The sequence below is a fragment of the Poecilia latipinna genome, unplaced genomic scaffold (genome assembly GCF_001443285.1).
Source record: "Poecilia latipinna isolate Pla-1442-1.1 unplaced genomic scaffold, P_latipinna-1.0 Scaffold522, whole genome shotgun sequence".
In the NCBI taxonomy this organism is placed as follows: domain Eukaryota; kingdom Metazoa; phylum Chordata; class Actinopteri; order Cyprinodontiformes; family Poeciliidae; genus Poecilia; species Poecilia latipinna.
The window spans coordinates 637,403-659,192 of NW_015113138.1; the positions used below are offsets into that span (position 1 = coordinate 637,403).

Genomic DNA, 21,790 nt, shown 5'->3' on the forward strand with positions numbered 1-21,790 from the left:
AAAGATCCCTCCAAACTGATGTTTGATGGCATTCGCAAGCCAGTCTCTGCACAGCAATTATTAGAATGCGGTGTTCTTGACAAACCAACATTTAGCAAGTTGATCAAGGGGGAGAAAACTGTCCCAGAAGTTTCTGAAGATAAAAAGATATTTCTAAAAGGAACAGGATCCATTGCTGGTGTCAAAGTTGGATCTTCAGAAAAAATGTCAATTTCAGAGGCAAAGAAGCAGATGCTAATGCCCCTAGAGAGTGCAGATTTGCTTCTGGAAGCCCAGGCAGCCACAGGTCACATCATTGACCCAATAACCAATCAGAAATTGACAGTAGAAGAGGCTTGTGCAAGGGGAGTGGTGGACAGAGGTATTCGAGATAAACTCTTAGCAGCTGAAGCTGCAGCTGTTGGATTCAAGGATCCTCACACTGGAAAATCTCTATCAGTGTTTGAGGCGATGAAGAAAGCATTAATTGACAAAAAGACAGCAGTGTGTTTGCTGCAGGCCCAGGAATCTGCAGGGGGCATTCTTGATCCAAATCTGAGTGTTTTCCTATCAAAAGAAACTGCTTTGAAATGCTGTCTTTTGGATCAAGACCTTGTTCATGCACTCACACAGAACCCACAGTGTTATATTGACCCAGACACAGAGCATCGTGTTAGCTATGGTGCTTTAAAGAAAAAATGCCCAATCGAATCTCGAACTGGGCTGGTGCTTCTTCCTCTTGCTGAGAAGAAAGATCCTTCCAAACTCATGTTTGATGGCGTTCGCAAGACAGTCTCTGCGCAAAAATTATTTGAATGTGGCATTCTTGATAAACCAACATTTGAGAAGTTGATCAAAGGGCAGAAAACTGTCCCAGAGGTTTCTGTAGACAAAAAACTATTTCTAAAAGGAACAGAGTCTATTGCTGGGGTCACTGTTGGATCGTTAGGAAAAATGTCCATTTCAGAGGCCAAGAAAAAGATGCAAATGCTTCCAGAAAGTGCAGATTTGTTGCTGGAAGCCCAGGCTGCCACAGGTCACATCATTGACCCAATAACCAATCAGAAGTGGACAGTAGAAGAGGCTTGTGCAAGGGGAGTGGTGGACAGAAGTATTCGAGATAAACTTTTAGCAGCAGAATCTGCTGCTGTTGGCTTCAAGGATCCTCACACTGGAAAATCTTTGTCAGTGTTTGAGGCAATGAAGAAGGCAATAATCGACAAAAAGACAGCAGTGCGTTTGCTGCAGGCCCAGGAATCGGCCGGGGGCATTCTTGATCCAAATCTCAGTATTTTCCTCCCTATTGAAACTGCTCTGAAACACAACCTTTTGGATCAAGACCTTGTTTATGCACTTAAACAGAATCCTGAATGTTACATTGACCCAGAAACAGAGCATAGTGCAAGCTATGGGTCTTTAAAGAAAAAATGCCCAACAGAGCCTCGAACTGGTCTGATGCTTCTTTCTCTTGCTGAAAAGAAAGATCCCTCCAAAATTATGTTTGATGGCTTACGCAAGCCAGTTTCAGCACAGCAGTTGTTGGATTGTGGTGTTCTTGACCAATCAACATTTAACATGTTGATCAAAGGAGAGAAAACTATCCCAGAGGTATCTGCAGATAAGAAGGTTAATCTTAAAGGGACTGGTTCCATTGCTGGTGTAAATAGTAGCACTCAAGGCAACATTTCTTTTTCAGAAGCTAAGAAACTGAAGATCATATCAGAAGACAGTGCAAATTTACTGTTGGATGCCCAGGCTGCCACAGGACACATCATTGACCCTAAAACAGAGCAGAAATTGACTGTAGAGGTGGCATGTATCAGAGGAGTGGTGGATTTTAAAGACCAAATTAGGCTGTTAGCAGCTGAAAGTGCTGCCATTGGCTTTAAAGATCCTAGTTCAGGACAGTTAATGTCATTGTTTGAGGCCATGAAAAAAGGTTTAATTGGTGAGACAACTGGCCTAAATCTTTTACAGGCCCAAGATTCAGTTGGAGGAATTTTAGACCCCAATCTTAGTGTATTTCTACCTAAAGATGTAGCTTTAAAGCGAAACCTGTTAGATGAAAAACTCATGCATGCTCTTAAACAGAATCCTCCTTGTTATCTTGACCCAGAAACTGAACACAATGTCAGCTATGGGGCGCTGAAGGCAAAATGTAACACAAACACTCACACTGGTTTACATATTTTGCCAGTGTCAGGGAAGCTTGACCCCTCCAAATTATTTTTTGATGGTGTCCACAAGACAGTCACAGCACAGCAGCTCCTAGATTGTGGAGTTCTGGACAAACAAACATTTGACCAACTAATGAAAGGGAAGAGAACTGTTTCAGAGGTTTCTGTAGATATTAAAATGTTTTTAAAAGGGACAGGATTAATTGCTGGTGTAGCTGCTGGGCCTCTTGGACAAATGTCCTTCACAGAAGCAAAAAAACAGAAAATCATATCATCTGACAGTGCTAACAAACTTCTTCTTGCCCAGGCAGCTACAGGTTACATCATTGACCCCAGGACAAATAAGAAACATACAGTAAAAGAAGCATGTGCCAGAGGACTAGTAGACAAAGAAAATGAATCAATATTGTTTTCAGCTGAAACTGCTGCTATCGGGTATCAAGATCCAGATACTGCCAAATTTCTGTCAGCTGGCCAAGCCATGAGAAAGGGAATAATTAACAAAGACACTGCACTACAGCTCCTTCAGGCTCAGGACTCGGTTGGTGGAATTTTGGACCCTAGTGTCAGTGTTTTCCTACCAAAAAACATTGCAAAGAAACAAGGTCTTATTGATGAGGAACTCTATCAGGCACTGAATAAGTCTCCCAAGTGCTATCTAGACCCAGATACTCAACAACCAACTACATATGCATCACTGAAGACAAAATGTAAATCTGATCCCAACACTGGACTTTTGCTTCTCCCTAAACCTAAACAATCAACTATAAGGGGACTTCGAAACGAGGTGTCTGTTATAGAGCTGGTAGAAGCAAAGTTGTTAAGCAAATCAGATGCGGATCAGCTGAACGCAGGCAAACTTACAACCCAAGACATTGAGGATCGCCTTAGGCCATACTTGGGAGGTTCCACTTGCATAGCAGGAGTTTATGATGAAGCCAGTAATAAAGTCCTATCAATCTATCAAGCTATGAAAAATGGACTTCTGCGACCTGGCACCACTCTAGAACTACTTGAAGCCCAAGCTGCATCAGGTTTTATGATTGATCCTATCAATAATCTCTTTCTGACTGTTGCTGAAGCCTACAATAAAAGGCTTTTTGGGCCAGAGTTTAAGGAAAAACTGCTTTCAGCAGAAAAAGCTGTTACCGGTTACAAAATGCCTGTAACAGGTGAGATAATCTCCCTCTTTCAGGCCATAGAAAATTCTCTAGTGGAGAAGGGTCATGGCATTCGTCTGCTGGAGGCCCAGATTGCCAGTGGAGGTATCATTGATCCCCAACACAGCCACCGTATTGATGTGAATATTGCATATAGTAGAGGCTATTTTAATGAAGAAATGAATAAGATCCTGACTGACGAAAGTGATGACACTAAAGGTTTCTTTGACCCCAACACAGAGGAAAACCTGACCTATCTGGAACTTAAAAAACGTTGTATCTCAGATGAGAAAACTGGGCTTATTCTGTTGCCAATCATAGACAAAAAGAAGCAGGAGTCAAGCAAAAAGAACACAGTAAGAAAGAGGAGAGTGATTATTGTGGATCCAGAGACTGGTAAAGAGATGACAATACGTGAAGCATACGACAAAAAGTATATTGACTATAACACCTACCTGGAGCTGTTAGAGCAGGAATGTGAGTGGGAAGAGATTACTATCACCGCTCCAGATGGCTCCATGCGGTTTGTTATCAATGACAGGTCAACTGGAAGACGATATGACATCAATGACCTGCTGGAGAAGCAAGTCATTGATCAGTCTGTTGTGGAGCAGTATCGCTCACAAGCTATCACCATCAATCAATTTGCAGATATCATCTGTAATCAGGCTACACACAAATCATCATCATCTTCATCATCATCATCATCATCATCATCTGTATCATCATCAAACTTAATCCCAGAACCATCAGGAAGATTATCAGTTACATCTTCATCATCATCAATGCTATCCACTTCAGGAACTTCAGCTTCTTTAAGCTCATCTTCAGTAACATCATCAACCTCAAAAACATCAGTAGTCCCTGTTCCATCGATTACATCATCTTCATCATCCTCTTCTTCATCAATGCTATCCACTTCAGGAACTTCAGGTTCTTTAAGCTCATCTTCAGTAACATCATCAACCTCAAAAACATCAGTAGTCCCTGTTCCATCGATTACATCATCTTCCTCATCCTCTTCTTCATCAATGCTATCCACTTCAGGAACTTCAGGTTCTTTAAGCTCATCTTCAGTAACATCATCAACCTCAAAAAAATCAGTAGTCCCTGTTCCATCGATTACATCATCTTCCTCATCTTCTTCTTCATCAACTGTTGTATCGAGGGCGTTATCTCCTACAGTCACCAAAACAACTACGACAAAAACTACCACAATCATAGAGAAACGCTCACCATCCAGCGTTGTCGCTGAAAAATGTTCAGACTCCCTGAAGCAGGAATCCTATGTATCGATCACTCTGTCCCCTCCTCTTGAACCAGTTGGCGAGGTGGAGCCTTTAGGAGCCATTTTTGACACAGAGGCATTAGAGAAGATTTCTATCACAGAGGCTTTAAATCGGGGTCTAGTAGATTCTATCACAGCCCAGAGATTGCTTGAGGCCCAGGCTTGCACTGGAGGAATTGTGAATCCCACAGATGGCAAGAGGGTCAGCATACAAGAGGCTTCCCAAATGGGTTTAATAGCTAATGACATGGTCACTAAACTAAAACCTGCCCAGAAAGCCTATTTTGGTTTTGAGGATTTAAAAACCAAAAAGAAGTTGTCAGCTGCTCTGGCCATAAAGGAAATGTGGCTACCATATGAGGCGGGGCAGAGATTTCTGGAGTTCCAGGCTGCAACAGGGGGGCTTTATGACCCAGAAAAGGGCTGTAGAAGAAGCATCGAGGATGCTTTGACAATGGATTGGCTGGATCAAAGAATGGCACAAAAGCTCCAGGATGTCAAAAACCATACAAAAAATTTGACATGTCCCAAAAGCAAACTTAGAGTTTCTTACAATGAAATCCTTGATAACTGTCTAGTTGAAGAGGGCACTGGGGTGAAAATGCTTCAGGCATCATCTATATCTTCTAGAGGTATCAGCAGTCCATACAATGTTGCTTCAGCCCCAGGATCCAAGACAGGATCTAGAAGTGGTTCACAAAGGGGCTCCCGCAGAAGCAGTTTTGATCTGGGTTCATCATTAACACAATATAATTTAACTACTTTTACCAGCTTTTCCTCTACCAGATAAATCCATAAAATGCAGAGGCTTTTACATTTATCCACTTTTCTTGCAAATTAAGTAATCATTTTTACAATATTGTCAGTGTGTGGGGAATTTACTAAATATTTTCTCTCTGTGCAGTAGAAATGTTTTTCGTTCTTTTTTTTTGCATTTGGTTTTACTTTGTCTTTGGCGCTTCAAGTAAAAGATATGAAGAACACTTACAGAACAGATTTATGACAATCAACAAAAGTATTATTAACAGCCACCTTAAGGTATTTGGAGAGTAAATAAATGTGTTATGATTATAATTGGTATCCTTAAAAAAATCTTAATTATTGCCATATTTGTTTTTGCATGCTCTGTTTCAAAAGTATTATTTTCCAAAGTTTCATGGAATATGGCTAACTTCTCAATTTGAATAATTACTATAATCAGCTTTTGTTTCATGAATCATTGAAATATGATCTATGTTTGTTTTCTGGGGTATATGTTTATTGACATTATTGGTTTAATGGTTTTATTTTACTGAGCAATTTTTTTAAAGGATTCTGTTTTCTGATTAGCACCATATACGCTGTTTATTTTGTTACCATCATTTATTAAAGAAGAGTTTGTACTCTTGTGGATTTGAAACCATCTTTGTGCGTGGTTCTTCTTAAACAATAACTTAACACATTGAAGACATATTTATCCTCTTATTTTATGTGTAATTTACTACTTGTTCCTCAGTTTTATTGGCACATTCAAAACTTTTCATTAAAGTAAAAAATTAAAACCCAACCAAATGGCCTTAAGAAAATATCAGAAAAAGAATGTTGCACTTCAGAAAGAGACAACGTTGGCTGCGAATAATTATTAAAACTGCTTATGGTAACTAGTAATAAAACTAGTAATTGAATAAAAAAATTACTTAGTCCAAGCAGCATTTCTCATTATAGAGAAAAAAGTTTAAATATATAGTCAAAGTGTTCAGTCTTAGTTATTATTTATCATTTTTGCCTGATAAGGCCTATGTTTTTAAAATAAGAATAGATGAAGGCATAAGTCTAGAACTGATGTCATCTGTGCAGCAGGATGTCGCACATGGATATGGACTAAACATAGACAACTTCTCTCAATTATACAAGTATTTATTAAAAAAAAAAAATTCAACTTCACAGTTAAAACATTTTATTCAACCAACTCACTAAGCAAGTAACACACACAACTAAAATGACTGAGAAAAAGATAAAAGGATTAAGCTAAAACTACTTGAGGGAAGAATAGAACCAACAAATTGATATCATAGTTCTGTATGGCTGGTGAATATAGAGTATCCAGATTTATTTCATGAGGAAATTGGAGTGTGTTAATTAGTTTTAACAGAAAAAACAGAAAAAAGGGTACCTGGACAGGTAGGTGAGCCTGGAGCAGTACTAAATAATACATTTTACATTTCAAACTGTGACATCACAGAATTTTCTTCTGAAGCTCCTCCTCCTCCTGCTACTAGAAACAGAGTTAAAACAGAGTACATGTTGAATCGATGCTCATACCACCTTTAAAAGTCTCTTTCAGTCCTTCATGGCTGAATGTCCAACAAGAACAAAAAACAAACAAAGCAAACATGTTTGCTTTGTGTGACAGAGCAAACATGACTGAACTAGGACAATTTCATATTGCAAATGAATAGCCATTTTGCAATGTTAGTTAGCTTTATTGCAGATGTTTTGCTGAGTGGCCTAAATGTGGTTTTATTTTGTATTATTTAATTTTGAACCTTTGTTACATCTGTGTATAGCATATGACATTTCATGCAAGCCTGGTTACTTGCAACTATATACAATACATTGTGACACAGATGTAAATTAGCTGTGAAGACATTACAAGTTCTGAAACATCATTCAACATATTCATTAAAAGTAATAATTAGTTCCACTCTATTTGACCTGCTATAAAGTTAGTTATGATAATTGTGTTTTTTCCAAACACTTTTTATGCATGCCTCAGTTGCAAGAAATGGGGTACATCCTGGAGAAGCCATCATTGCATCACTAGTCCATTTTAAACCACAAATTTAAATAAACAGCAAAATACAGTAGTACTCCCTTCTACAAACTTCAACTCACAATGGATTCAGATCTAAACTTGACCTCTCTGTCTTAAATTTCATTTAACAGTCGTCTAAAATATAATCATAGTCCACTCTGCATGCATCCGTGTTCAAAATGTGTACTTGCTTGCTCCTGCATAGAGAGACAGCTACATGCATACCTGGTTGAAGAAGTTGCACCCCCTCAGTATGTCGTTAAATAATGCAGCATAAATGTTATTAGATAACTTTACTGGGCCACTTACCTGAAGATATCTTCTGTGCCCTACTACTTTTTACATTTCAGAAAACTCTTGGGCATACTCAAATAGAGTAGAACATAATCAAATTAGCCCTTTTTTGTTTGAAAGGAAGAAGGAAGAAATAAGTTATTGAACTGTCCACAAATTGTTCTTTATATAAAGTAGGAACATCTATAAAAAATAATTAACTGGTTAGTGAAAGTAGATAATTTTACTGTAACCATATAAAATTATCTTGGAACACACGAAAGCCGACACGAAGTGGCTAGATATTTTCTACCCCAGATTTTTAATATCCGAGGCAAATTAAACGCATCATATCTATCCGAGACCTGCCTCTTCAATTTCGTCACAGACCTTCTAAATAAGGGCTAATTGTGAGATTTAAAAAAAGCGAAAAGCTAAATTTAGCTAGCAGGCTGGATAAAATTTATGATATATTTATATTTTACGATTCTGTTAATATAAAATAGAAATAAAACGATATTGATTAAATATAAAAACTTCACTTAAGGATTTTATTTTGATAGTAGTACCCGGAAGTTGTATTCTATACGTCAGCGGCTTGTAATTTTTAGTGTAGCATCTGGTGCAACAACTTCCAGTTGAATCTAATTCAGTAGCCTAACAGATAATGTAAACATCAAAGAGTAAAATCAAGACATTTATTATTTCGAGTTTTAAAAGTGACGTGTTCAAGCTTTCGGTTCCCACAACCAGAAACAACGAAGGTAGGATTGAGGATAACAACAAACTGGGGACGCTGTGAAGTACACCAAGGTGAGACGATTATGTTGTCATGTCACGTAGTTTTACATATTGTTTCTCGTTGCCCTTGCACATCAAGAGATTCATAAATCTTTCCCTCATTATCTTATTGGCAGTGTTTCCGTAAGTTTCAGATCTGGGGAGTTTACTGAGCACAGGTTCAACGTTTTCTGTTGGAAAAACCACAGACTATCATCAAATATTGTTTGACTTTCTTTTGAAAGTCTATTAATTTTGTTTTTAATTGTACATGCAGATACACCCACTTGAAAATTGGGTCCCAGTGTTGACCCAATTTTCAACACTATTGTACCTTCCTCAGTATTATACAGTGTTTGTGCTTTCTGGACCCTTCTTGACATCCCAAAGCCTTTTTCACTCCTACTAAGCCTCCCATCCTGACGTACTTTAAGATAGAGAACACTGTTATTTCAGCTTTAATATTCATAGCAGCAGTTTCCTTTCTCTGAAGACGTTCTGATGCATAGTTGAGACTGCACGCTTGTGTCTTTGGGGAGAACCACGGCTAACGAAAGAGGATTTCAACATTTTCTGTCTCATTTATTTATTTATTTACCAGTTGGATAGTTAGTTTGATAAAATGATATGACTATGCAGACGCACCAAATCATAAAAGAGAAACAATGTGGCCCAGGTTTCTTTACAACAAAAGCCAATTGAAAATTAAAGAATTACAAGATTGTATCCATTTACTCATCAAATCAGATGTCCCTGGTCTTTATTTGAATTTTAGTAAATTCCTAATAAGCCATATGTGTTTGTAAACCAAGACAGGTATGAGTTGTTTATTTTTATGTAATGAAACAATAGGGGGGAAATATTTTTTTTTAGTTATGAGCTGATAAAATATTAGAGTCAAGGAAATATTGGCAGATTCTGATCCCTTGCTGATTGATTTTGAGATAACTGCAACGAAGGGAAGTTTGATAACTATTTTGTTATAGCAAAAATATAACAAAAGTGATTTCAGTTTTTACTTTACTAATGCTCTTTCCAATATTGTTACTCTGCAGAATAATCTAAAAACCGTGAATTGTCGTCACTGTAAATTTACAGAACCACTAAAGATGTCTGCTTTTGGATCTGATTGTACAGGTTACATCATGGCTGATGACCCTCAGAGGAACTTTCGTTCTGCGTATTATGAAAAAGTGGGTTTCAGAGGAGTGGAGGAGAAAAAATCACTGGAAATACTTCTCAAGGACAATCCACTGGGTAGGCAACACTTTTAGAACAAAAACATGTCAGAAACGCACATGCTAGATGGGGGTTCTTTGGAACATTACTTCCTTACACAGCCCTGAAAATTATTAAATTAGTTTTGTATTTTCCCCAAGTGTGGCTAAGTTAGATGGGTATGAAGAAAATAAAAGGTTTTGCAGTTTTACGTCTTCTCAAATTAAATGAAAGGGAGAAAAAGATATGAATTTAAAAAAAAAAAAAATCAGGGTTTTTTCTAAAGATTTCTATAAAGGCCTTGACTTCACCTCTGCTTTGCCACTGCACAACAGATTATGCAGCTCATAAATATTTCTGGTTTTAACCAGATTGGATTTAGATGCTAAACAAGTGATTTAAATTCCTTTTTAGATTTTGTGAAATGAATGTTTTGCTGGTGGCAAACTGTGATTTAAAGGATCTGTATTTAATCTAGGCTAATCCTGTCCTGTTTCCAAGTTTTAAAGATTTTAAATGGTCTATGTTTGTCCAAATAACAATTATTACAACTTTTTTCTGATTTGCAAGCAGATTCAGCAGCATCTTTGTATACATATATCCATTATGTCATAAAAACTGATGGAAATATAAAACTAGAGAACTGAGTATTGAAAAGTATGAACATTTGGTAAATGGGAATAAAGAAGCTGTGGCATACTGTTGGAGTAAATATCCAATTAAAAATTTTATTAGAATATTTTTATTGTGTTGACCTAATGTGATACATTTAACTTATGCTGCATCTTCTTGAGACAGTGTTACTTTAAAGCAATGATTTGCTGAGGTAAAATCATATTTGTTGACATGTGAACTGCAGTTACAGCATCATTTAAACCTTATTATTGAAATGCTGCTTAAATAAGTGGTAAAACTGATGAAAATTTGATTTTTTTTTTTTTTATTATGAAGTTTGTCTGTAGCACTACTGAAAACAAAATACAATAATGACATATGTTGTATTGGTGAGAGATTATTAACTAATCAAAACAACTGAATAATTTTACCGTCCTGCAGATCTAGAAAAACTCAGCACCTTCAGTCAGAGGTTCCCTCTCCCATCCATGTATAGGATTCATGTTTGGAAGGTGCTGCTGGGTAAGAAACCACACACACACACACACACACACATTCACCAAAATATCTGCTTGTGCTTTTTTTAGACTAATACTTCCTTTTAAAATTGAAGAAAAATGAACAGAAAGCATTTAAAGCACACAGCAATCACTTGTGAAATTTGAATATGAAACAACGTTTCCCTACTGGTTAATCATTCTGTATGGTAACTGTGCTCTCAATATCATCATCCTACTGTTAAAGCCGCATGACATATACTTTACTTGGCTTTATCTTATTTACTAAATATTCTTGTCAATTTTATGTCAGAATAATTTAACCACTTACCAACACTTATTTTTTCATGAAATCAATTATGGGAAAAGTATTTAAGAAGGAAGTAACTGCCGTATGCTTCTGTTACTGCACATCTGTCTAGGAAAGGATAAAAGTCCATTTCCAAACCATCTAATGTCGATCAATTCTTCAGGGAAAGTCAGTTACAAGTGTAAGCATTTACAACCTCTACTAATATGCCCAGGAATAGACTCTCCATCAAACTTATCTCAAGGTCAGACCGTGCAATGTTGTGGAAATTACAAAAAACTCAAAGTGGAGATGTTTGGCCAGAATGAAGAGCATCAACTGCGAAGCATGGTGGTGGAGGAATGATGATCACGGTGACTCTGTCATGGAGTCGACGATGGTCTTATGTAGAAACAGGACAGTGATTACAATGGTCCAGTCCAAGTCCAGGTGCCATCCTGATGGATAGTGCTGTGTGACACATTAAAAAAGCTGTGCAGATGTCGGCAAACTGATGTGTTCCAAACTTCCTCCATAATGACGTGAGAGACCAATAAAGCCAGTCACAAAACGCTGAATATGAGTTATAGCTGCTTAAAATCATTCTACAAGCTGTCAAATCATGGGGTGTACTTACTTTTTCTCATAGCTGTAATTTGGTTTAATTGTCTTCTTGAAGTGTAGTTGTGTAGAGGGATTATAAACTGACAACATCTCACCTTCCATCGTCTCTGACTGTCATTATTACTGCAGGTATCCTCCCTCCACACAGTGACTCTCACTCTTTGGTTGGAGGCTACAGGAAGGAGCAGTACCAGGACATTGTGGAAGCTTTGGAGGTGATGAGATACATCAACTCATCTACGCCCTCCACCCACATCTACCTACGGATGTTCCAGCTGGAAAGCCAGGTGCTCCCGCGATGCTCCGAGACCTTACCGCCGGTGAGATGTAACACTCTGTGGATCAGCGCTGAACTGACGCTGCATACACTCTTATCTTCAGGAAATGATTCATTGAATAATGGCTCGGTTGTGGTCCAGATTTTACATAATTAAAGCTGAGCTCCATCACACTTGGAATTTGAAGCTTTTTTTTTATTTTATTAGCAACGTACTGAGTTATAGCCAGCTAAAACCAGATATCTCAAAGAGTTGTTTGTGAAAGTCATCAAGACATAACCAACTAAATTAAAAGCATTGGTGCCAGTAATTGCAGAAGCAAACCCCACATTCTTGGGTTTGTCATGGGAATGAGGTTTTAGATCCCCCAGCTTGTCTCTCCTGATTTTATTGCAGCAAACCAAAATATGTTTGAAACGGCAAACGTCTTGCCTCACACTTCCCAAGCGTCAGGCTAGAACTGCTGGAGGGTTGAGGCAACACCCCAAACATGTTTGTATGATATCATGGAGAAATAAAAAAAAATAAATAAATCTGCAAAGATAATCAGGAAGAGAACAGTGAACTTCCACAAGGCGGATTCATTCTTTGGTGCAAATATCAGATGCCTTAAGATGCAATGTTCTTCTGTTTTAACATTTATCCACAAGAATAAACATTTGAGAATGTTGTGCCATAATAGGGTTTAGGATGAAGACAGGGTCTGTGTCTCAGAGGTAAAGTGTACATATCAGTCCCAGAGCAAAAGCAAACAGACCTTGTGAAGAAGCTGGATGAAGCTAGTGAGAGGTCATATCCAGTAAACCGAGTTCTGAAAAACTACTGAATGAGGAAGAAAGAACCACTCCAAAACCAACATAAAATGCCAGATTACAGTTTGCAAATGTATTCAGGTGCAAAATTAAAATGTGTGATTCCGTGCTCTGATGTCAATAAATTGCACTGTTGTATTTGGAGGGGGAAAAATAGACATGCTTACATACCTGAGAACAGCAACCCTTCATGTTGTGAGGATGTTTTACTGCAGGAGGGACTGGTGCATTTTACAAAATAGATGCCATCATGAGGTGAAAACATGCGAATTATGTGAAAATGAACATTGGTTACACATGGTTTTTGCAAATGGAACCTAAGAATATCACCAAATCTATAAGAGAGTGTCTTTTGAACAATAAATTCAGTAGTTTGATGTGACCATTTAAAAAAGCCTTCTTATCTCAGTCTCAGAAAATTTGTGGAAAAAGCTGAAAGGAAAATACTAAAGAAATGTCTGAAAAGTCCTGAATTTGTCAAATTCTCTTAATTTCTCACATTATTTTGGCATTAAGCAGATAGAAATAATCTTGGTAAAACTACAGGATATAAAATAGGAAAAAATTTAGTCTGACTTAATAGTAAATTCACACTGCAATACTGGAGACTCCAGCACGTACAAAGGTTTGTTTTGCTAAATATTGCTGTGTTTCATTTCCAGAATGACGAGAATGAAGACTTCCTGGCCATCAGCAGAGCCATGGAGGAGATTGTTGACGATTCCATCGACTGCTACTGGCTGATCAAGTGTTTCATAAATCAGTTCCACATTAAGTTTGGAGACTCGCTTCCTCACCTCGTAAGTGTTACTTGTGACTCCGAGAAAAACTAACATGTTTTCCAGCTGAATTTAAATTTTGAATTTGTTTTTAAAACATGAAATAGGTCATTTTACGGCTGGATCCACCCGATTAATTTTAGATGCAATAAATGCATAAAAGCTCAGCAAAGTAACCCGTCCTTACCTTTTTTATTCTTTATTTGTAAATTACAAGACGTACAATGTTGGAGTTTTCCACTAGGAATTTTGCCTGTATCGCCCATCCAGTAGAAAGTTGTCTAAGAAGTATTAACTGCTCTTGAATCGATACTATTTTGTATAAATGAGGCCATAAAATTAAGTTCTGCAATAGTTTCCATCAGTGCTAAGTTTTCTTCTTATTTTTGGGGTTTGCTCTGTTGTAGCCAAAGAGTCTGGAACATTATCTGAGTCAGGAGGAACCTCGGCTGCTGAACCACCTGAGGAGCGTCGGGGCGCTGCCTCAGCTGCCGTACAGCCTGTGGTTCAAGCGCTGCTTTGCCGGCTGCCTGCCTGAATCCAGCCTGCAGAGGTCAGTTTACAGCCATCACCCTAATCCTACCAAACCTAGACAGTACATCAATCTATTCACAGGTTTTTTGACAAAATGTTCAAAGTGGTCTTGCTGCAAACTAAGAAACAACAGGAAATGCAGTTGTTTGGGATTAACTTATTAGAAAAGGTTTCATTTTCCTTAACTGCATCACTTGAAGATGCCAAGAATAATTCCTTGTGGCTCATACTATCATGTTACTATTTCTGAGGCCTTTAAGTGTTTATTTTTATTTATTTATTTTTTTACAGGGTGTGGGACAAAGTGATCAGTGGCTCCTGTAAGATCCTGGTTTTTGTCGCCCTGGAGATACTGCTCAGCTATAAGATCATGTTAATGGGCCACACCCGGCCAGAGGGCGTGGTTAAGTTCCTGTGTAATGTAAGAAAAAAAAAAAAAAAATATATATATATATATATATATATATAAACTTGCCTCTGTTTAAGATCTTAATCTTTGTCTTCCAGATACCTCAGGAAAACACAGACGCTATCGTCACCAAAGCCATCGATTTGTGGCAGAAATACTGCGGCAACCCGAACCACGCCGTGTAGCCATGTCGACTCAGGACTGCAGCAGGAATCCTGCCTCCTTCTACCAGGAGACCACAGCATTCTGTCTGATGGGATAATTTCTGCCGAGCTTAACCCAAAACTCATCAGGAACCCCTTCTGATGAGGATTCCAAAACATTTTTCTGGATGTCATCTCCCAACTGAGAACACTACAAACTGTAATGGGACGGACAATGAAGTTGCGATGAAGACTGAAGAACTACCAATTATGGATGTGGATTTCTTTCTAATTAAAATCACAAACACAAACGTGCATTTTTTTTTTTTATAAGTTTCTTTTTTTGTTTAAGAAATGCCATACATCATCGAATACTCACAATAAATTAATATCAACATGCAGTTCTCCGTTTACAAAAAGAACATTTGAAAATCCTTTCGGTTTATGTACATCCTCTTAGAAGTCTGAGAATATTTTTCCTCCCAAAACAGTTTCAAACATACAAGAGGCAGCAGGAACACTGACTCTTATTCACACACAAAAACACACACACACACGCAGAGTTAAATAAATCCTCAGTAACACAGCCAGAAGTACAAATTTGTGGATGCAGTTTGAGCTGTAAGGTGGCAGGTTTCTCATGTTTGATTTTAAAAAGGCGGATCCCAGACAGTTCAGTCACTTAGCTGCGTCAATAACTAGTATTCAATTTTAAATAGTCATTTGGCAATTCAAAAATTATTGTAAACACTACTGTAGGCACAGTGACGCAGCAGATTACCGAACTCTGGCGAGTTAAAATGTAAAATTTCTGGGAGTCGATTTGGTTTTTGATTCTGATTTCAGGACAAGTTGGCTCAATTTTTAGACTAATGTGTTCCCTCCAAATGCCAACGAAGAGGATTATAAAATAATAATAAAAAAAGAAACACTGTTCCCTTCCACAAACTTGGCACAGATTCCCCAACATCAGAAGTGTGGCAAAATTAAATATTCCCTCCTCTTCATCATAAAAATGACAGTTAAAAGCTTTTGAATATCAAGAAGTCATCAAAATTCCCATTGAGGGAAAACAACAGTTCTGAATTTGTTTCTTTTTCAGCCCAACAAACCTCCAACATCTGAAAGTTTTTGCTCCTACTTCCTGACTCAAACAGGTTGATGCCGATCAGCAGTTCGAGGGCAGCGGATACTTTTTTTTAAGATTAAGGTCTTAAAAATGTGGCAGCAGAAGTGCAGACTACGGCCGATGAAACCTGCAGAGGGGAAAGATTAAAATAAATTCTCAATCTGTTAATGAAATATGTAAAGACTCACAATATTTCCTGGTAAAGAACAAAAATTCTATGTGCACAGCCACACAAAAAGGAATAATTATCAAATGCAGCTTTGCAACATCTAAACCAAGGAAAATGATCAAAAGTTTCCATAAAAAAACTGAAGTAATGTAACGGAGCAACTCCGACATGTTGCTACCATGAGCGGCGCAATTCCACAGCCATTCCTCTTAAACTCTGTACTTTTCCTGCAGCCTCATTTGTGTTGCTGGGTTATGATCAAACAGTAAAGCAGTGGCGTCTCTGCTGCACCAATCTGGCAGCCAAAAGTAATTTCGGTTTCAGAAGTTTCCTGATAGGACCTTCCAGTTTGGAAGATGATTGGAACGTTCATGCTTGGCTGCCTTTAATTATGATTTAGGTACAGAGTCAGCAGCTTGAGGCTGACCAAGTGGAACTCAAACTGATAATAGTTGTGTGTCGTGTAGAACAGCAGGACTTTCACCGACTACTGCAGGGTCATTTAACGGAGTTTTTTCACAAACCTGGTCAGATGGCGGCTCGACTCGTGCACCTCCATCTCTGTGCTTTTAAACTCATTCAGCTCTTTTCTGATGGCAGCCTGAGGACAAACAGAAATGCACAGAAACAAATACAACCCGATTAAATCCAGATTTTATTTTAAAAAAGTGCTGTGAACTATTTTTCCCCTCACTTTAAAGGTTCAATTAAAACTAATTTTACTGCAGACAAACATAAATTGGGTAGACACAAAGAGGTTTATTTCTTTAAAGCATTGCAATTTCTAAGTCATTGTGTCTCCAGAAAATCACAGTCATTAACAACAAATAGAGAAAAAAATGGAGCAAAAATGGAGTTATCAAAGGAACCAACTACCAAAATTACGTTTTAGTAATTCATCAGTTTGTGAAAATAAACTCAAAGTGTACTTTGGTAATGCAACAACGATTCCAACGAAACAGACTATAGCATGCCCACTTCTCAATGGCTTAAAGAAACCCAAATTAAGGTTATGAAGTGGCCTAGTCAAAGTCTGGAGCTGCCGGATGACAAATACTTTTTTACAGTGCTGTGTGCTTCAGTTCTGTTTTGTTTTGTGCTTTAACCGGACCTTATCGGCTGCTGTTAACCGAGTCCATGGTTTGTCTGCTCTCCTGTCATAGTCCTGAGCTTCAGCGACTTCCACGTAGTCGCTGAATCGAATGAGGATCTTTGCCTCCCTCAGCTCCTCCACTGTGGGCCTGTTGCTGAGCTGGACGGCGGAAGAAGAAAAAAAAACAGACGACGAAATATTTTGCATGAGAAAGGAAGTTCCACAACTACGCACTCATTTCAAGTGAAAGGAAGCCACCAAGTTAAAAGAAGCAGTTTAGATTCACGTTGTGTGTCGGCTTCTCCCTAAAGCGTTTCAATCTGCTGCTTATTGTGCTGAAGTTGCATGTTTTTAAAAGCAACAGGAACTACACTGTCAAGAAAACACTAAATTTGAGTTGTCCCAGCCAGCGCTACATTTCTTTCATCAGATCCTCGCATTCTTCAATTTGTAATTGATTGTCTTTGTTCATTCTGTCCCTCTCTGTGGAAAAGGGAAGAACCAGTTTATCAGTATGCTTTCCAACACCTGAGTCCAGGGAGCTCTTACGAAATTCAGGTCATTAATGTAGCTTTTGTTGATTCCAGATGTTTGGGGTTGAATGTGCAAAGTTTGGACGGTCAATCATCTCAAAATTAAAATAGATTAACAGATTGGCTTTTATTCTGAGCGGAAATAAATAGCAGTCTAAATTCTCATTAAAAAGTACAATAATTTAACTGAACAGTATTTTGGTCTAAATTGGAACAACAGCTGTAATAGATACACAAGAATTGATGGACCTCTGACTGTGTTTGATTGTTAAGGTTGTTCTTTAAAATTCTAATGAATTTGTCTCTACCAGCTAACAACCAGCTTCTCAAAAACTGATATTAAAATATTATGTGCAGATATTCTACTTTAAAAATCTCAGTCTTAAAACTATTTCAGCTTGAAATACCAAATGCATTTTTATTTTTTTAAGTCTAGTCCGTTTACTGAACGCCACCATTTTTTATTACTAACTTTTTACAAAAGTCCACTTCTTAAATATTAAGTCCTAAAGTATTGAATCATAAAATATTAATATTTTTCCACTTTAAAGGAGTCAGCCGTTGAAAATCTAAAATCTACTTCAGAATATCTACACAGCCAAAAAAACAAAACAAAACAACAAACAAACAAAAAAAAAACAAAAAAAACAGCACAGGTTAAATCAGGTTCATCTCATCAGGTTTGTAGATTACCAATAGTAGTTTTTCCTGCATGTCTTACCTTTTTGGATAAATGTCTCTTGATCTCTCTTTTCTCTTCCTGCTCCTCCAGATCATTTCGAGCTGGGAGCAACACAAAACAAACATGTCAAAACACGAGCGATGAATAATAACCTGTCACTGAAATTGCAAAGCCACTCACGTTTCAGAATGTTTCTCTGTTCCAGCTCCTCTGCTGTCGGCCTCTGACTCAACCGCCTGAAAAGGAAGAAAAAGTCCACACTTTAATTTTCACATGCTGGTATGCAATATCAGAACCACAAGCTGTTCTTATTTCAGAAAGAATGTTATATACGATGGAGGATGGATAAAAAAGAAATGGAAAATAGATTATTAATAAACGCTTCTATTATGTTCTTTGATCAAACAGAACATTTGCATCACAGCTTAAACTGCAGATCACCATGAAACATCAGCAGAGATGAAAGAAGCAAGAACAGATTAGTTGTTAGTGAAGTACATACTGTGCCATCACTGTAGCTTTGAAGTATCAGGATGTAAGATCAGCTCTCTATATAAAAAAAGACTAATATATAGAGAGATGTCCTATTACATAAAGTATAAAAACGTATGAAAAGGACTTGTTTGCAAAAATGAATTTTCCACCGATTAATAAAAAGTGTATCTTTGGCATACAATATTTTCGCTAAAAAGTTATTTCTGTTATTTGTTTGTTTCTTAAGTAATCAACTTCTTGAATGGATATAGTTAGAATCTAAATCTGTAATAGGCATAAATTGGGCTCAACTACATGAACGTTAGAAATAAAATGAAAGCACACAGTTCAGAGTGTCGGATTTTACTTTAAACAATGAGATGTTATGTCAAGCAAAGAACAGACACTTTTTTGTTGAACATAGTGAAAGAAGAAAAAATAAATAAATTTTGGTATTGCCTACCAAAAAGGAAATAGTTGCTGAATCAATTTTTTTTTGCAGTTTATCTATGGGTATTCTTATTTTTCCCTCGTTTAGAAAATGTGGGATCATTTAGTGATGTTGCAACCTCCAACTGGACCACTAGATGTCAGTAACAGCAACACGCTGAACCTCTAATTCCACACTGACTCACCTTTTTTCTCCCAAACCTGCACACTGATGTTCACTTTCTATGTCATCAATTTGAATCTTCACCTCTTACTCTCTTTCTTGTCTTTCAGTAAACACTGATTAAACTCTGAGTCGAAGCCTCACCTGGTCAGTTTGGTGGCGGTTTGTTGCCGGTATTCCAGACGCTCCTGGTCCGATTGCATCGGCAGGATGTTCTTCTCTTGCAGCTCTCTCTTTGATGGACGGTTACTGAGCTTGATGGCCAGAGAGTCTTTCCGTAAAACCTTCATGGCCAGCGTACCTTCAGCAGAAAAAAGTAAGAATGTCATTTCAGATTGCAGGTTCAGACTAGGCTTTTTTTTTTTTTTTTTTTTTTTGCTCCATTGTTAATATTACAGGGTGTTCAGGACTAATTTGCAAGATGCTGGATGCTCAGTTTACTTTTCCTGTGTAGGCAAACACTGTGGAAGGTTTTCAAACAACATTCCAAATTTGTTCTTCATATTTTTTTTTCCCCCTTTGAGAGTTCTTCCTTTGGGTACTTTCCAGTAATTTATTGACTTTTAGTAATCTAGTATATTACATTAAATGCTGATTATCAGCACAACACACAAATCTCTATGTAGAAAAAAGAAAGCGGCTTACTTGTAAGCAGTGTATCGTCATCTTCTTCCTCCTCATCTTCATCATCTTCTTCCTCTTCATCATCATCATCGTCGTCCTCCTCCTCCTCCTCTTCTTCTTCTTCTTCTTCCTCGTCCCTGTACATGCCAGGCAGCTCTTCGTAGTCTGCCTCATTTGGGAGATTTTCTTTATCGTCGTCGCACTCGATCATCATGGCAGGAACAGTGTGCATCATGGAACTGCAGTAAAGTGAGCAGGTCAGATGTCAGAGGTCAGCCAAGTAAATAAATCCTTAAGTAATAATGTGACAACAGCTCAGACTACAGACAACATTCAGACTATAAAGTATGAGTTAAACAGAAAATGCAGCAGAAAGTTTCACCCAGCTGAAACTGGAGCAAAAGTTTCAACAGTTTTGAATTAAAAAGAACAAAATACATTTGGATACAAGCACAAGAAGCTCATGTGTGGATTTAATGTTTGTGAGAAAGTTTATCAAACTGACAAAGGAGAGTCTTGAAGGAGAGAAAATTTTCATGCAGTTGAACACATACAGATTTTTTTTCCATGGCTACCACGTCCTCACCTCTCAAACCTCTGCATGGTGAGGGCAAGCGTCTTGTTGAGTTCCTCTATGATCCTGCTGGGCGGGTGCAGGGATACCGGCAGCGCCCCATACTGCAGCGAGTGTCCGCCCATCCCAGTGTGGCTGGGTGGGCCGGGGCACTTCTGGAAGGCAAGAGGAGAGGGCTCCAAGCACCCCGCGGGAACGGAGATCAGGAGCTTCTTCGGAGGTAGAGGAGGAGACAGCTTGGCTGACATGCACGGCAACTTCACAGGGGTGCCGTCTGCGAGAGGAGGAGGAAGTAGCAGAAAGAGAAACATGGACACCGATTCATGCACGGAGAAGAGCTCACCTGTGATGTGATTGGGGAGTCTGCTGAAAGGTTTGGGTGGAAGAGCAGGCGGTTGTTTGTGTAACGTAGGAGGTCTTGAGCGGGGGGATTCTGATCCGTCAGCAGGAAACGCTGCCGAGGCCTTTGCGGGTGGAGTCGGGTTGGAGTTCTGGGCCTGGTCTGGTTGACATGTACCCTCGCTTTGCATTTGAAACTCCAAACATCCGGCTGTGAAATAGCAACAGCGAGCGGTCAGAGGGCGCTACGTTTGGCAAAACCAAACAGATGACGGCGGTTGAGGTTTTGCTTCCTACCTACAGCGGCTGTCGCTCCTTCCATCAGCTCAGGGCCTTCAGGTTCAGATGGGATAGAGCTGAGCGCTGGGGAGCGACCGTTCTCCATCTTCACCTCCTCCCTGAGAACTGGAGAGGATGTCCCATCTACAGAGGGAAAGACAGAAAATAGAAACCAAAGCTTTAGAAAGGCTGCTTTCATCTCCCAATACACAACTGCTATCTTGTACATTGGGAGGGACACAAATTTAAGTTCTCTCTGCTAGTTCACCATGTATTACATTCACATCACTTTACCTGATGAACTTTAAGTTGTGAAAAATGCATGACTTTATTTTCAAAATTTGAAAATGAAGTTTATTCAAATATAAAATTTAAACAAAAAAGTAATTAAAAGGAATTAAATAATAGTTATCTCTCTAAGCAACTCTTTTTTTCTGCTAGTTTTGACAATTTGAACCCAACAAAGACTTATAGCCTGTCATGCATTTTTAAATATAAAGAGCGCATGAATAAAATATTGTCAAAATGACTGAAAATAAATATAAATGTAGGGAAGTACAAGCTTCATGCTAAAACAATATATATATATATATATATATATATATATATATATATATATATATATATATATA

General features: G+C 38.1%; 3 protein-coding genes across 4 annotated transcripts in view; 2 read left to right on the forward strand and 1 right to left on the reverse strand.

Moving 5' to 3' along the window:
- The window catches only part of dspb (desmoplakin b), a 38,222-nt gene extending 33,651 nt beyond the window's left edge, over nt 1-4,571 (forward strand). Inside the window, exons 26-27 of the mRNA XM_015040656.1 lie at nt 2,928-3,793; nt 3,985-4,571. Coding sequence (XP_014896142.1) covers nt 2,928-3,793; nt 3,985-4,571 — 1,453 coding nt within the window. The remainder of the gene's footprint in view (nt 1-2,927; nt 3,794-3,984) is intronic.
- Nucleotides 4,572-8,263: 3,692 nt separating this feature from the next.
- Nucleotides 8,264-14,963, forward strand: tbc1d7 (TBC1 domain family, member 7). Its single transcript, XM_015040698.1, has 8 exons — nt 8,264-8,484; nt 9,589-9,708; nt 10,726-10,806; nt 11,824-12,014; nt 13,447-13,584; nt 13,971-14,116; nt 14,389-14,518; nt 14,605-14,963. Exons 2-8 carry the CDS (start codon nt 9,597-9,599, stop codon nt 14,689-14,691), a joined length of 885 nt encoding a protein of 294 aa, XP_014896184.1. The 5' UTR covers nt 8,264-8,484; nt 9,589-9,596; the 3' UTR covers nt 14,692-14,963.
- Nucleotides 14,964-15,128: 165 nt separating this feature from the next.
- The window catches only part of phactr1 (phosphatase and actin regulator 1), a 16,491-nt gene continuing 9,829 nt past the window's right edge, over nt 15,129-21,790 (reverse strand). Inside the window, exons 4-13 of one of the 2 annotated variants that reach the window (XM_015040697.1) lie at nt 21,177-21,302; nt 20,884-21,090; nt 20,553-20,814; nt 19,988-20,205; nt 19,487-19,643; nt 18,436-18,491; nt 18,295-18,356; nt 17,059-17,199; nt 16,472-16,548; nt 15,129-15,905 (exon numbers count right to left, since the gene is read on the reverse strand). In XM_015040697.1, coding sequence (XP_014896183.1) covers nt 15,890-15,905; nt 16,472-16,548; nt 17,059-17,199; nt 18,295-18,356; nt 18,436-18,491; nt 19,487-19,643; nt 19,988-20,205; nt 20,553-20,814; nt 20,884-21,090; nt 21,177-21,302 — 1,322 coding nt within the window. In that variant the 3' untranslated portion in view covers nt 15,129-15,889. Of the gene's footprint in view, nt 15,906-16,471; nt 16,549-17,058; nt 17,200-18,294; nt 18,357-18,435; nt 18,492-19,486; nt 19,644-19,987; nt 20,206-20,552; nt 21,091-21,176; nt 21,303-21,790 lie in introns of both variants that reach the window. The other variant, XM_015040696.1, reaches the window with a different exon arrangement.

Coding starts and splice junctions, on each gene's coding strand:
- tbc1d7 (XM_015040698.1), top strand. CDS start 9,597: ATGGCTGATGACCCTCAGAGGAACTTTCGTTCTGCGTATTATGAAAAA. Junction 12,015..13,446: donor GCTCCGAGACCTTACCGCCG/GTGAGATGTAAC, acceptor TTTCATTTCCAG/AATGACGAGAATGAAGACTT. Junction 14,519..14,604: donor TGGTTAAGTTCCTGTGTAAT/GTAAGAAAAAAA, acceptor TTTGTCTTCCAG/ATACCTCAGGAAAACACAGA.